The following is a 16,330-nucleotide window of genomic DNA, read 5'->3' as shown; positions in this document are numbered from 1 at the left end:
TGTGTACTGCAATAAGCAATGGCTTTTCACTCAAGTACAATGAATCCAAAGGCCTGTGCCTTCTTAAAGCTTCACAAGTGGTTCAACTGGTTGAAACAAATGTAATAAAAGTTAGATTTTTCTAACTGTTCCTAAATCCACATGACTCTGCACACAGAGCTCAGTCTGTATGTACAATCTACAAAGGTTTATGAACATTAGAGCCTCAACGATTAGTCCATTAAACAATAAGTCAATCCAAAAAAAATTAGTTGCCAGCTATTTTGGTAATCGATTAATTGTTTCAGTCATTTTTCAAAGTCTTCTTTATCCTTAATGATAGTAAATGAAGGGTTTTTGGATTAAAAACAGAAGTTTGAATACATCACTTTGGGATCTGGGAAATGGGCATTTTTCAAAATTTTAATGACATTTTTAATAAACTGACCAATGAATTGAACTGACCAAAGTTATTTAGGGCAACAAATAAAACAGCCCTAATGAGCACAGTCAGGATGCAGTACACAGGCAAAGAATGACAAAGTCTTTTTATTTAAAATGCTGTAAAAGAACAAAGATGGAGTACAATACTGTATTGGTAATACTGTATTTTATTATGGTCACGCCATTTAAGTCTCCTTGAATTGAAATACAAGAATTATTCTAATATCACCTTACTCCTCCTTCAGGAGGCACCAGGGAGCCCGTTGGGACCTCAGACTATGAACACCACTCTGGACGACCACGAGCGCAGAATCTCCCACTCCTTGTACGGTGGCCTGGAGGGTCTTGATGACAACTTGATGCCACGACAAGGCATGATGCCACGCACAATAGGTAAGATTGACATGTTTTGTCAGAACATGACTTGTTGTAGTCCTACAATTTAGGGGCTCAGTTGAGGTTTTTGTGCATTCTGAGGTTGATTCTCAGTCTGATGCCCTGCTATGTTCCCATGCTAGGACTGGTATTGGTGTTTAGTATTAAATAGTGAGTACCAGTAAAGGTTCTAACTGGACAATGTCCAGACACAACAGGAGATTGTCTGCTTCAGACATGTTGGAAATACTCCATATGGTTTAGTTGAGGGATGGCTCCTGCAGAGTGTGCAGGAGGAAGAGGATACATCCATAATGATGTCTGTTTTTGAGTTCATATCAATACAAACTGAGTCTCAAAATTAACTAACTGATGAAAGTGGACAGGGGTGATAGATGGCAAAGCCTGCTTGACCTCAGCCTGGCTGTCCAGCGAGAAACACCTCATGATGCTCTTGGATTTGCAGGACACACACTTACTTTCTCTCACTTTGTGGAAATCAGTTTTTTTTTCACATCACAGATGACAAAAAAAAAACATAACAATTAGGCTCGTATTGATAATTTATATGAAAATGAAACAGTAACTGAAGGAATGGAAAGCAGCAGGCAGAAGAGTATGCAGCAGGTACACACTATGCAATGTCATCAACATCCTCCTGTGTCTAGTTGGTAGTAAAAAATGGATGGAATGGAAAAATGTATGGTATGGAAGTAGTATGGAAAAATGGCCCCTGGACAATTTGTTGCTGCAGACACCCTGCGTGTGATTGATTCTTTTTTTGTGGGTGTTTGTTTTGTGTGTTTTCTCAAAGTGCGTGTGTACATGTGTGTGTCAGTTTGCATGCTTATCGGTCTCTCTGTTGATGTCATTGCTCAAGTGTGTGTGTTGCATTAAGTGATATAGATTACCAAGCATATTTGTATTTGTGTGTGCGAGCTCTGCACGCATCTGCACAGGGTTGCATGTGTGAAGCACTTGAATGATTGATGGATCGGTGGTGAAGTTGCCTCGCGTCAAAGAAAGGCTTCTGTACACCAGATGGTGTAACTGCTCAGCTTGCTTGTGTAACATTTAAGAAAGAACAAAATGAACCCGAATACCCTAGACTTAAGATCACACATCAGTCCAAAAAAAAGTACACAAAATATATTAAATGTGCATTAAGCAAGCAGAGAAACAGTTGGTAGACCAGCTTTTAGTATGTGTTTTTAAATTCTGCTCTCAACTTTACCTCATTAATCAGTGAAACGTAATGTGGAAGTGTGAACTCTCATGCAAATTAGTTGACAGTGACACTGTTGTTAGTGCAAACCAAAGAAAAAAGTGTGAGTTGTGACTGACAAAAGAAGTGTTAATAGGTGAAGTTTCAGGAGGCTGCCACAGTGTCTGCATTCATCCGTGTTCAACAAACTGCAAGGGCTTATAATGAGCGCACAGGGTCGTGAGTGAAAGCACAAGGCAGATATACAGGAGATACAGCAGTTGTCTGCTCAACAGTGACAAACAAGATCATTGTCACTAAGGCGACCAGACGAGCTGGTGTCTGTTGGCGCTTTTCTAACAGCTAGTGTTGATCAAAGTGCTGTCAGTCAGCAAGTAAATAAAATCCCTCTAAATTTACTGTAGAAAATCAACATGGCACTGAAAGAGATTAAGGACAGACAGAGTAGCAACATTGTCTGAAAGCTGGAGAATAAAAGTAAAATTTGTGTTGCAGCACGTTAATAGAAATGCAAAGCGCATATAAGAGCTCAAAAGGTCTTATTTATATACTGTAAATGAGGGGCAGCTAATGCAGGACTTGTATTACCAAATTCTCTGTTGGGAAAACTAATACCTAAATCTGCATTACCCAAAGTACTTAAAAATTAATGAAGCTACTGAGATTAGAATGTACCACCACAACTACTGCACCACATATAGTCAACTACACCAACACTGACCACGACACCTTCAACCTGATTCAAACTAGAGATATCCTGAGCCAGTCCTAAAGACTGGTATTAAGCCAGATCTGTGGTATGTTAAAGCAAGGGTCGGCAACCTTTACTATTAAATGAGATGCACATTTTTACACCTGGAGAATGTAAGAATCAATTTATGCTTATATTCAGTCATTCATTTCCATGAATGTTTTGTCAAAGCCACAGGTAGACACTGGAGAGGGGCAAAAGAGCTGCAGGTTGCAAACCCCATGTTAAAGGATTGTATCTGCTTAAATAATGCCTCTGAAAACTAGATCCTTTCTGCGTTGTACTTTCTGTCCACTTCAGCCTGCTAAGGTTGTAGTGCTGCTCTCCTTTACGACAGCCTACAGTGTAAGCATTTTACAACATTTGCAAGTGAAAAGTGTGTGAATGTGAAGAAGTGTTTAGGTGTACTGATGAGTGACTTCGGGTTCGGTTGAGCTTTGTTTTAACTTCTGAAGCTGATTATCATAAGCAGAGACCATTCACAAAACATTCAGCTAGCAGCCCCATCCTTTTAGCCAACACTGACAAATGGCAGCAGCATCAGGTCATATTAGCTGCCGCTAATTAATGTTAACACCGTGAGTAACTTGATTAGGCCAAAATGAAACTTGCCTGATGTCAGGTTCAAGTGCTGTCTGCAGCACAAGGACTCTGATCTGGATTTTGGCCAAACAAACTTGACGTCCTAATCCACCTCTTTCCAGGAGCTGGGTTGTAAGTATTTTTAGTAAAAGACATGACAATATTAACTGGGGAGGAAACAAGCAGTGCAGGTACATGTATTCTTTTATTTTTAAAGCCACTGGAGGCAACAGAATAGTTCAAGTGTAATTCTTGTGTAAGCATAGTGTTTGCAGGCATCAAAAGAATATGTAGTTCATACCAGATGCAACTTTTTTTTTCCATTTTTGATCAAAAGAAGAGATTGGTAGATACAGCAGGAATGAAGAATGCTAAAGTGAATATATTATGAAAATACATGTGATTGATGAAATGCAAAGTTGTTCTTGGGATTTGGTGTCGCACTCTGTCCCCAATCCTCCTTTGAATTAAATTAAATGTTGTCCAAAACTTGGAACAGTTGACTATCATCAACCTTGACACGAACAGGAAGGATTACACAAAAGATAGCAGCCTCCAATGACCTTCTCAGTGCTGTCATTTGTTTATTGACATCCAACCCTGATATTCTGAGTATTAAAAAACGCTGTGTGTTTGCCCCCTGACTCTTCAAATTTAAACACCTGCTGCTTTTTGATCCTCGGTCACGTGTGTTTTTTTTTTGTGTGTGTGTGTGTTTTCATGTTGAATTGGCAGGGCCAAGCAGGGAAATAAAGATGTCAGGTTGGCCAGAGCGGCCTGTTTCTTCTAATATTTCACCTAACCTCAACAAGACGGGACACCAGAAGCAAGAAAGCTCCGAGGTTGGCCTGCAGAAGGATGTGCAGTATATAATTACTAACTATCAGAGACACATGAGACATTTCCCTGCTTATTAAACACTTAATCAGCCCAGTGGAGGGTTTTTTTCCTGACTACCTCAGGGGAAAATTCAACCCCAATTTGTCTTGTAAAATATTTTGGATCTTCTTCCTCCATGTGGTTCCTGAATGAGTCCGGATCAAGCTGGTAATAAAAGAATGAAGATTGTTGATCCATTTTTCCATGGGCTCCTGCCTCAAACCTCAAGATATCAAAGTAGCACATTTTTGAGAACATCACTCTGTGGTTTTGTGTCAAAGTGAGATTGGAGAGGTAGGGGAAGGATTAAAGCTTTATTTGAACTGTTGTTTAATTTGCCACTGAGGGCTAAGCACAGAGGATAAAGGCCAGCAGGCTCAGGGTTTAAATCGCTTGATGCCGTTCTCAAATCCCCCTTCAGTCAACTTTTATAGGTGTTTTATATTATTAATGCGAGATTCACTCTACAACAAGTTCCCTAGTTGAAGATTGAGACACGTAGATACACATCAGAGATATATGCTCAAATGAAGGCAGAAACCTCCTATTACTTACAGATTTTCATATGAAACACTGTCAAATGTAATTTTTAGAATTTAATAAAGCTAATAATAAAGTATTCAGAATATAAAGGACAGAATTAAGTATCCTTGATATATATGACAAAAAGTGTACAAAAGTGTACCCTAGTCAGTTGGATTAAAGTTAAAGGGTAATTTTACATAAATGACCCTAATGAAAGAGAAAGAAGGAAAATATTTAGTTTTTCATCTGAGCTATTTTTTAGGAGGAAGGAGTTCCTGCTGTTAATACTGAATTTATTTATTTATTTATTTTTCAATGCAGTGAGCACCACATATTAAATTTAATTCCCATTCACTGTGTTGAGATCAGGGCTGCATATTATGTTAATTAAACAATACAAAACAATGCTGTTTTGTCACCCATTTTACCTTTATCAAAAAAAAAACTGCAGCTTCTGAAATTTGGCTATTAAACGTGGCCTTATTGTGATTGTGATAACAGTTCAATGAATTATGCCTCTCTAATTAAGATGGAGGCATAAATCTGAGAGACATATATCTCAAAAATCCAACAGTAGACAATTAAAGCCAAATGTGTTTACATGGCAGAATACCAACAGATAGGAAAACACACTGGCAATTTTTTCTGCGTAATTTGGGTGAACTAGCCCTTTAAATATACAGTTTGTGTCTCAAGTCAGTTTTTATTTATCTAACCCAATATCACAAACCACAAATTTGCCCCAAAGGGCTTCACAATATTTACAGCTTAAGACAGCTTTTATCCTTAGAGCCTCGATTCAGACAGGAAAAAATTCCAGGGAAAAAAAACACTTGTCAGGGAAAAAAATTGAAGAGAAACAGGGGTGTGATCTCTTTCCCAGGATCGACAGATAGGCAATAGATGCTGTGTGAGAAGAATACAGAATTGACCAACTTAAAATTACAGTACTGACAACGAGGATGGCAAAATTATAGATATAGTTTATTATGACAGACCAGCTGTGACTTTTAACTTGTGTGGTCTCAAGTTGGAATTACTGTAAGAGAATGCACAAGCTAATTTATTGTTGCCACATGTTGTAGTTTCTGCTGCATTAACATGGATGTGATGATTCACACACATAAACAGTCGTGTCATTGCTGGTTTAAACACTGTGGAACGGTCTGGAAAAGCAGACGCTGCAGTGCGGCTGCTCAGGAGCCAACAGTAGACAACTTCACATGCACTTGGCAGCTCCCAGATGTGAACGTGTGTGAATACGGTAGAAGAGCTTTGCGTGCTCAGCAAACCTCCCTTGAATAAATAAAATTGTGTGTCTCTGTGTGTGAATGCTAGGGGGTCTTTCACAGTTGCTTGGAATAATTCTGTTCTCTCATCGCGATGGTGCCACAAAACATAAATCATGCATTAGGCTTTCTTAGAAGACAACATCATTCCCATTCAGAACATATCAGCTTGCGTTTTGGCCCGTGCACACACTCTTAGATCGCTTGCTGGGCTTTCTGCACTCTGAAGATGCCAGGGATAAGAGAGCGACTTAATTATTCCTTCAGGCCAATAGCTTTCAAGGCCCAGCACCCCTGGCAATAACCTCCTTACTAATTATGCAAATAGACCGAGACAAGACAAAATGAAAAGGGGAAAAAAAAAACTGCTCTGCATGTCTTTCACCCTGTGTTATTCTCACCTCTTGCTATCTCCATTTTCATCTAGAAAATCTTTTCACCCCCCTTTCCTCCCTCCTGGCCGTCCCAAGTCCCCCCTTTACCCTGAAGTATTCAGATTCTGCTCAAAAAGCATCTAATAGTTATAATAGCCTCTCTTGGAGAATCTCAAATGAAATGCCACCTATTGTTCCACTGCAGCTCAGTCAGAAATTATTACAGCCACTGGGAAAGATAATGTGTGTTTATTGGTTTGATTCTCAGGTGATGGGTGTGCGCTCCGTCCACATGGCAGTGCTATTGTTGCTGGCGGATGGCTGCCCTCGGGTGCTGGCACTAAAACAAAGAGGCTTTTTTCCCTCCTTTTACCAGGCTAGCGAGTTGACAGATTCATTGGTTTTCTACTCAGTAGCTGCCAGTTGATTGTACTGCAGTGATTCAAACTGTGACATTGATGGGATTCTCAGTGTCGTGCATTGGACTGCTTAGGGAAATGGGATTAAGTGTTTCTGCGAGTGCACGTGTGTGTGTGTACGTGTATGGGTGTGTGAAACGTGTGCGCGTGTGTGGTCCGGGAGAGAGCAGTGGCCATGCTGTGCTAGAGGACTCACCCGGACTCCCAAATTCACGGCGAATAACAAACACACACAGCAGGAGGGGCTGGCCACAGTAGCACGAACCCACACACACATGCTGAAATCACTGAAACAGTTAATGCAGTGAGGGTTTGACTGTGTTAAGGGCATGCACTCACACACTTTTCTAGATGCCGTCCAGCACACGTATTGGCCTTTTTTACCAACATGGAATGGGCCTCATTCTGGTTAAAGCATCTAAGCTGGACCTTTAACTGCATTTTCACTGAAAATAAATTGGCCCAGAGCTAGAGCTGCAACGCTTAACTGATCAATCGGCAATTAAATTATGCTAATGCTTTGTCAGTTGACTTGTGAATTCTGCTTCTCGCAGTTTAAAAACCTCCTGTCAACCTTCTGTCAAAGTGAGCCCCAGTTTTTTTTTGTGGAGTTGCTGGATAGTGGGAATTATAAGACATCATAGACACTGATTGATTGACACCTTATTTATTTTCCCACCCGCCCTCCGGGAACTTGTTGTCTCTGTAGGTTTCGAGTGTGCCGTGAGATTTTTACCCTTTGGTGCGACTTGGGCACAAAACGTTTGAAAATCGGTGGATTAGACAGTTGACTTTTCAGTCTTTGTTGCTGTTTTTAAAAAGAATGCCTGTCAATAAAAATATCCAGGAAATATCCATGGCAGAATATATACAACAGTGCAATAAATTCTGACATACTTTCAGGACAGAAGTGCATTTTTTTTAATTTAGGCAGCCCACACCCAAAAGGAGGTGGTATTTAAGGTTAATCTGTATATCACAATACCTTTGCAAAATTAAATGTGTATACATATCCAATCAGTATACCAAGTGAATGATGGACAGAAACAACCCAAACTATGAAACCAACAAAAACTAGCGTGTCGTTATTTTTATTTTTCATTTTTATATTATTGTATTTTTCTTCAAATAATTTCAAACAAAATTTGAAAGTGCATTTCCTGTGTGCTAGACATCAATGAGATTATTTTTTACCAATTTAAAAAGCAAGAGTTTTGTGTCACACCCACAAATGCACTTGGTGGCACAAGTTAGTTCATTTGAATAAAGGCTCACTTTGTACCCTCTTATTATTTAAGGAAGGCAACAAAAAACAGTGACCGATGACTTTTTAAACTGTCTTTACACACACACTCGCCCACACTGTCACACCACATCTTTCTTCCGCCATTCAGCTCCATTTACATCAGGTCATTCACCCACGCTGGCTGGAAGCAGCAGCACCCAGTAGCACATTGATCCTCAGTGCTCGGTTATGAGAAACAAACAGCAGGCCTGGCTCAGACCTCTAGGTCTCCGTCTTTAAAGCTCAAATGCTTTCTAAAGACAAACAAACTTCTCCCTGAGCTCAGTACACAAGGCTTTTATGAAGCATTGAAGCTGCCCTTCTTTTGATGGCGGGGAGCCGCCCCCCCCCGCTCCCAATTTCAAAATACAGATTAAAGACAAAGTCATGCGCTGCATATCAATGGGAGGTTTTAAGCCTTGCTTTTTAGAGGAGGAGAAAGGGGACTATTTTATTTTTTGCCTGAGCACCGGGAAGTTTTTATCTTTATTTGCGAGGGCACAGCTTGAATTAATCATAGTGTTTTGACATAGGAACACCATTGTGCCTGCTGCCAAACTCCACTTGGTATAAGCTGATTAGCCAGGAGCAGTTTCACTCTGCTTTTAAACATCCAAAAATGTTTTGTGGTTTAAAGACTTAGTCTGTTTTTTGTCATCATTTTCTTAATTTTGCAAACTTGTTTTCATGTACTTGGCCCATTAAACAGTTACTGCAGTCGCACTCTTGATACAGCAGTTGCTTGTTGTCACAAAGAAATTCATTCCTGAGGGTGTTTTGCAGAGAGCTGTGTAACTGACCAGTTTTTTCTAAGCTTTTACAAGTGTTTCTTTGTTTTGTTTTGTTTTTCCATGAAAATGATATTATTTTTTATCATCCTGCAAGGAGCTGAAAGAAAGAAGTGTTATTTTGTCAGGCCATTATCTTATTTTCCCACGTGGTAATCATTTCAATCAACTCCTGAAGGTTTGGTAATCATTCACTGTTAAGACACCAGAGCTATTACAGGTTAGGTAGACGTCACATGTCCTCCAGATGGAACTGAATGTTACTTCTGATCAAATTTCTGATCAGCAGCAAAACATACTGGTGTGACTAGTGCTGACAAAACTGTTCAATCTGTAAATGACTCATAATTTATGCATGTGTAGATGCACATCGTGCATCATTTGACAGTAATTGCGGGCGTTGTGCAGAGTAATTAGCGTCTGTGGTGGGATTCATTATCAATATCCAAATTCTTTTGTATATATCATACTGAGCACTGAGCGAAAGGAAGACCTTAACTGATAATATGCCTCTTAGAAACTGTTGAAATGTTTGAACTAAGTGGTTTGTTATGTATTTTAAGGTGAAAAACTTTGGGCAGAACAAAGGTTGAATAATTTTGATTCATGCGGGAACATTAAACAGAGAGTGTGCTGGTGGCAGCAATTGTTCAACATTTTGAGAAATATACTATTCGCTTGCTTGCCAAGAGTGAGATTAAAGCTTTGATACCTCTGTCATGAGTGGTCTTAAAGTATGGAGCTTCAACGAGGAAGCGATGAACTAAGCTTAGCATAAAGACTAGAAGACAGAAGAGTAAGCACAGCGATTTGTGGTTTTACAAGGACTTCACAGTGCTATGACTATTTCTTGACAAAACAGCAGCCAGAAGCAGTTACTTCCTGTGTGGCTTTTCCATTGGCACTTTTCGGTCATGCAGAGTCATATGCTGATATGTATTTCCATCACCAGTTTGAATACGCATAGTTGCGCTGACTCGTGTTTGCCCGACTGCCTCAAAGTGGGTTGCTGTGATACAAGTTGGGCTTCTTTTCTTCAACTCCAGTTCCTCCAAAGCTGAGACATGTAAATAAAAATGATCAACTCAAGACAAGCGTGTCATCAGTTATGGACACCCCTCTAAATGGGTAGTGCAGTTGTAATGGAGATGCAAATCCCTGATGCTCTGAGTCTAACCAAGGCAAGCCAGCACATGTTTATAGAAAAGAGCCACTGGAGTCTTGTGGTCGCCATGAAATTGCCCGGCAACCAGAGCACACAAGTGCTGGGCAGATGGATTAACAGTTTTTTGTTTTTTTTTTCTGTTTTTGTTTTAAAGAAATAGCTACAGTATCACATACCGAGCCATGGAAAGAGCCAGGCTGGCTGTTTCTCTGTGATTTTAGGCTTTGTGCTAAGCTAAGCTAATTGCACCCCCAACTCCAGTTCTTGACTTTGACACACTGTTTGCTGTCAACAACTAGATGAAAAGATTAGAGGAATTTAAATTTTGATCTTGTCTCCTCCAGGAAACTATCAGCTCTCACCGACCGTCAACATGCCGCAGGACGACACTGTGATCATAGAGGATGACCGGCCGCCCCTCCTCCCACCCCACCTCTCTGACCAGTCGTCATCCAGCTCCCATGATGATGTGGCCTTCACCGCTGACATGACACCGATATGGGCCAAAGAGCCACCCAGTCAGAACGACAAGTGGGCAAAAGTTTTATTTTTCCCAGTCTTACATACCTCTTTTACCTTCAGCTTTTAAAATATAGTGTAAACACTCAAGCTGAATTTAAGATGTGTTAAATGTAGTTTGTATTTGATGGTAAATTTGAACCATAGCACCATTTTTCACTTTTAACACTCTTAAATTGACAAGTCAAGAGTTTCCTGCATAGCAAAAATGTCACTTTCCAAACGCCTGAACAAGGTCAGTGTGTACCCTGTGTTATCAGTCGTCGTGTACATAAGTATGTTCTTTTCTTGATTGCCCTCTGATTGTAAGCAGTGCTCACTGGGGAAGCCCTCCTCTGCACTGACCTCTCAGCCTGATGTTCAGACACAGTGATGATGTTTTTTACTGTTTGTCATTGTCAGGGATCGCCTAGAAAATTATGAGAAAAAGAAACTAAAATCAGAGAATGTTTGGCATTTTATTTTATAGTTATTTTATTTAACAAGTATCATACCTTCTAGCCACTTCCTTATATCACAGTGTTAGCTTTCTATCTATTTTCATCTTCACAAGCCATGTTTCTATCAAATTATCAAAAGAATTTGAAGCAAACTTTTGAAATGTCGCAAAAAATAAAATGCAAATTACAGGCATTTCCATCAACTGGTTTGGAGTAAATAAACTAGTGGGTAGTTGCGTCAGAAGTTGGCGGTATAGGCTACATTATGAAGTAGAGGTTGTGAACCTGAAATAAAACCAGTTGTTCCTATCTAATTTGGAAAAGGTCTCTATTGGAGTTCAAGATCAGGTGGATTGGTGCAACATCAGGAGTAATGTGAGTGTTGTACTGGACCGTCATGGTGTAGAGGAAGCTGAGCTGGAATGCAAAGCTTTCAATCTAGATGATGGTCATGAGTTTTGGATAGTGAATGAAAGGAGTAGCTGCTTCACAGCGAAAGGAGTCAGCTGAGGTGGTTCGGGCATCTGATTAGGATGCATCCTGGACACCTCTCTCTGGTGGTTTTCCAGACATGTCCAACTGGGAGGAAACCCTCGGGTAGACCCAGAACTCGCTGAAGGGATTACATATCTCATCCTGCTTGGGAATGCCTCGGGATCCTCCAGGAGGGGCTGGAAACCGTGGCTGGGCAGTGGGAAGTCTGGAATACCCTGCTTAGCCACTGCGACCTGATCTCAGAGAAGCAAAAAAAAAAATGGATGGTTTCCATGTCCCATTAGCTCATTTACTCTTTTTTGATTTTTTAAGGCAAAAAGTCCTCTGGTGAGTGTAAAAACATTTAAGAAATTGAGGGAGGTGTTTGAATTCTGCCATTTCCATAAACCATTGCATAAAAATATGTTGATGGAAACTTGACTACAGTGAGTTCAGGTGCAGTAGAGACCAAACTGCTCACCATTGTTCATTTTCACAGCTGTAAAACTTCCACAAAAACCAGGAAGGAAGCAATTATAAGTTGGCAGATTCTTTCTAAAGGCATGAAATTTAAAATCAGTCGTGTTGGGGCTGCTATCAGTTCAGTAGGAGTGTGTATATGTGTGTTCCTCTCATTGATGAGGAAGATGAAGGCTCTCTGATGAATCCTTCTATATAATGACTCCCGGAGCAAATTTGAGTCTTTCTATTTATGTTTGGGCCTGACAGTCATTAAGTCCTCCTATCTTTCTCTCTCTTTCTCATACCACAATCTCTTTTTAATTTCACCATTTGTTTCTCCTTCTTTTGTTTTTCTTCCCCTGATTTCTCGTTTCACTTATTATTTTCTTGCTCTTTTGTTTACCTCTCTTTCCCCTGTGTTGTCTCTTGTTTCTATTTTTCCACACTGCCTTGTCTTTTCCTTTACTTCTCTGCCATCTTTACCCTCTCCTTTACTTTCTTCAGTCTACAGCTTTCTCTTTCTCTTATTTTTTTTTGCTTTACATCCTCTTACCTCTCAGTTCTACCTTTTCTTTCTTTTTTCTCCCCCATGCTGTCTTCCCTTCTCTGGCTTTGTTCTTTCCTGCCTCCCTCTCTCATTTCCCTACCCCTTCCTGTTCTTATTTTTTGAACTTTTTGTCCAAAATCATTGCTTCTTCCATCTCTTGTTCACCTATTTTTTCCTTCTTTGAACCCTATGAGTTCAAAGAAGATAGGTCCTTTGAACCTTTCTAACTTTTGCCCTTTATTCAGCTTCATGTCACTTTCCTTTTTTCTCTCTTCTTCCTGAAGTATATCTCTTATTTATTTTATTTTATATATTTTTTTAATAGAAGATGCTAGAAATGTAAGATACATATACTATTCTTCTGTTCATGCCATCCCTTTTAGGGCTGTGACAAAATTCTCCCTGGGTGGGATCAATAAACTCAATCTTGTTTTATCTTCCACCCTCCATCCAGCTCCTTGAGTCCAGATGAAAATAATCCAGATGCCGCGTTCCAAAGGGAAGGCTTCGGACGCCAGAGCATGTCAGAGAAACGTACCAAGCAGTTTGGAGATGCTGCTCAGCTCGAAATCATCAAGACACGCAAGTCCAAGAGCATGGATCTAGGTACAACTTTCAAAACCTCTGTGTTCCTTCCATTATTTGGGATTTTGATTCCTCACAGTGTATTTGATGGGGGATGTGCACAAAATAACCAAAAGATCGCAAAACTTCCTTGCCCTGTGGTATAATTCCCTTTTCTTCCCCCAACAAACTTAGAATATGAGATGTGTTGGGTTAACTACATTAAGAAAGTCAAGTACTTTTCTATTGAGTCATTCAGCTACTTCAGCTACTTCAAACTCCATAAAATCTCAAGAAAATCAGATTTCATGTAACCTTGGATACGTATCCCTGCACGCCCCCCATGTTTCAAACATGTTCCTCATATTTTAATGTATTCCACCTCCTTGCCTCTTTGTATGAAAACAGACTCTGCATCTGTCGCCAAAGTCAAGAACTTCACTGTGTTGATTCACCTTGAAATGGCTTCGAACAGTCGCTGATTGCTTTGGCTGCAACAGTCTCTCTGCTCGCACTCTCTATAATCATATCTAATCTTCCCGACCAGATTGCAGCTCTGTGCCATGTTGATATCACAACAAGTCTGATTGCTATCCTCAAACCCTCTTTTCATTCCCCCCCACCTCCACCTCCTTGTCTCGCATGACGTCCGATCCTAATTGAGATGAAGCAGTTTGTGATGTTTGCAGCCCTACCTGGATTGTTGCATGTGGAATGTCATGAGCACTAACTGAACCCCAAATGTTTGTATCCCTCCCCTCTTTCCTTCCCCTTCCTTTAACAGTAGCCGACGAGATTAACCTCACCCCTCGTCCCGAGATCAACACAGGTAAGGACTGGTGCACTGAAAGGTAGAATGGAACAACTTACCTTCGCCACCATCATCATCTCTTTTTCCTCTCAAGGTGCATATCTAAGGCCTGGGACCGAGGGGTATAAGTGGTGTTTGACTTTTATGTTAAATTAAAATCCCCAAGTACCTGTGATACTTTCACAAAGTATTGCTGCTTTATTTCACGTTTAGCACATTACTTTGTACGACTTATACGCCGTAAATCCTCAAATAACAGCTGGTGTTGAAATAATGGAGGAAAGAGATGAAAGAGATGAGATTACCTGAAATCACTCTGCTGCTCTGAGAAACAGTTTTCACTCACCATCTTTTTCTGATCGTTTCTACTTTGTTGTTCTTTTATGTGGTGTTAAACTTCTATGATAAATTGCAACGCTTCCTGCAGATGTTTAAAATGAAGAACGTACTAGGAAAGGGGGTAGATCATTTTGTATGAGCTGTTAAAAGTCTTTATCATTTGAAATACCTGTGCAAGAATTGTAGATTTCCATTGACAATAATGCCAGTGCATGATATGATTCAGCTTGAGTTGAGTCAACTTGCTTGTAACTGTTCTCTTTTGGTTTTTCACTGGCAAATGTTATGGATAGTACCTGGTCCTTTCGTTGGTATCCCCTTGGTCAAAGTTCCAAGCAAGCTGAGACGATGCTAAAAGGTTGAGTGAAAACACTGCAGACCACAGATTGTTTAGAGAGAATGACATTTCATTTCATGCATGACATGGACATCCTGCACACCGCACTCATTTTACAACCACATTATTTTTTTCAATTGTTCGACCCAAATTTTGAAAAATGGCAGCCCACAAAGTCATGCCACGATCAATTGAAGAAGTGCAGATGGTCCTCTGTGTGGTTGCAGATGCAACAAATCATAGCAGAAGTTATCATACAGAGCAGGTATAGATTATACTCACCAAGAGAAAGCACTAAGGCAACAGTGGTGAGGAAAAACTTACTTTTAACAGACAGAAACCTCGATCTAAACCAGACTCAATGGTGGAAATCGGTTTGAACAAAAAGAAAAGATAATCGTCAATGTCCCTGTGTGTTTGTGCCACACTGAAGATGATGTCATGGCAGTTTCACCTAGCGTTGCTATGGCAATCAGCTAAGATTCCTACCTACACTGAGGGGGTGTCCGCTGCAGTGGAAAACAAACTTGAGAAGTGCCTGGTATCAAAAGCGCGTCGAGCTGAGCCTTAGTGTACTGTACCACACAGTGGAAACATGGCATTACTTAATAGTGATAGAGAGAAATGGCAAAGTGGAACCAACTGGAATTAATTAAAGCATGAGAACAGTAGTTCCTGTCATAAAGAGAAACTCTGTGGAGCGGAGTAATGAGTATGGCAGGAATATCTTCTTGTACTGCTGTGGAAATAAACATTATGCTGACTTTACCAAGACAACTGGTAAACATTAAGAAGGCTGAGTTTGCATTAACGGCAAACGGCTTCAGCAGCAAATAAAAACAAAAGTAGATCAGGAAACGTAGGCGTATTACCAGGATATTATGAAACACACTTACAAAATAGGGGAAATTAGAAATAAAGCCCTGTTTTCAATACAGGTCTGTTTACGTGCTTTTTGATCATGTGCAGATGCTCTAACAAAGTTTATTGTGAGTGTTGCATTTTTGTGAATAAATGTCAAACTTGCCATTCAGAGAGTTTGCTAAATTTTGACTTGTTAATTCTTTGCCTTCAGCGCCTTCCTATTAAACCCTATTTCCACCAATGTGATAAAAAGAAGTTCCAGCAAGTCATTACGAGAAACATTCTTAACACAATTATTTATTATTTTAAAATAATGACATAGTATTGCAATATAATGAGAGGCTTTCTAAAACTAATGAGTTATCATCTCAATATAATGAGTTAGTCCAGTGATCTCATTATTTTGATATACTAAGTCTTTATTTTGAGAAAGCTTGTCTTTGTAATGACTTACAGGATTTTATCACATTATTTATCACATTGGCAGAAATGTGCTTCCGTAAATTTCTAATAACACAATTAATCACATAGATTTCAAGAAATCTATTTATATTTGGATGTAGGAATCATTTTTATAACTATACTTTGTATTCACTTGGTCAACACCAAGTTATACCTTTCTGTCCCAGGTCCCACATGTCATCTCAAATCAACCTGTGCAGTCCATGATTTCTTCATTCGCTCTTTGTATTGTGAGGTATAATTAGTACTGGTGTTTATTTATTTGGTGACACATCATAAAACTTTGGGAAACACTTGTAGCTGCAGACATGAGCCAGAAATCTAACAGGTTTTCATGCCAAGAATTTTAAATAAACTGTGACCCGTCTCTGTGGCTTTTCAGGACAGATCGATTCATAACTGGCACAGGACATGACACAAATTGTGCAGCA

At 39.8% G+C, this 16,330-nt stretch overlaps 1 protein-coding gene across 9 annotated transcripts in view; it reads left to right on the top strand.

Annotated features, from left to right (window-relative positions):
- LOC146318052 (partitioning defective 3 homolog) overlaps window positions 1-16,330 on the top strand; it is a 307,847-nt gene that overhangs the window by 183,606 nt on the left and 107,911 nt on the right. For 6 of the 9 annotated variants that reach the window (XM_084731436.1, XM_084731432.1, XM_084731434.1 and 3 more), the window contains 4 exons: window positions 669-816; window positions 10,425-10,611; window positions 12,977-13,128; window positions 13,871-13,915. In XM_084731436.1, coding sequence (XP_084587562.1) covers window positions 669-816; window positions 10,425-10,611; window positions 12,977-13,128; window positions 13,871-13,915 — 532 coding nt within the window. The remainder of the gene's footprint in view (window positions 1-668; window positions 817-10,424; window positions 10,612-12,976; window positions 13,129-13,870; window positions 13,916-16,330) is intronic. The other 3 variants (XM_084731435.1, XM_084731437.1, XM_084731430.1) reach the window with 1 other exon arrangement.

This window comes from Lutjanus erythropterus, chromosome 12 (genome assembly GCF_056507025.1).
Source record: "Lutjanus erythropterus isolate fLutEry1 chromosome 12, fLutEry1.hap2, whole genome shotgun sequence".
In the NCBI taxonomy this organism is placed as follows: Eukaryota; Metazoa; Chordata; class Actinopteri; order Lutjaniformes; family Lutjanidae; genus Lutjanus; species Lutjanus erythropterus.
The sequence above is the reverse complement of the archived record's forward strand: the minus strand, read 5'-3'. Positions and strand labels throughout refer to the sequence as shown.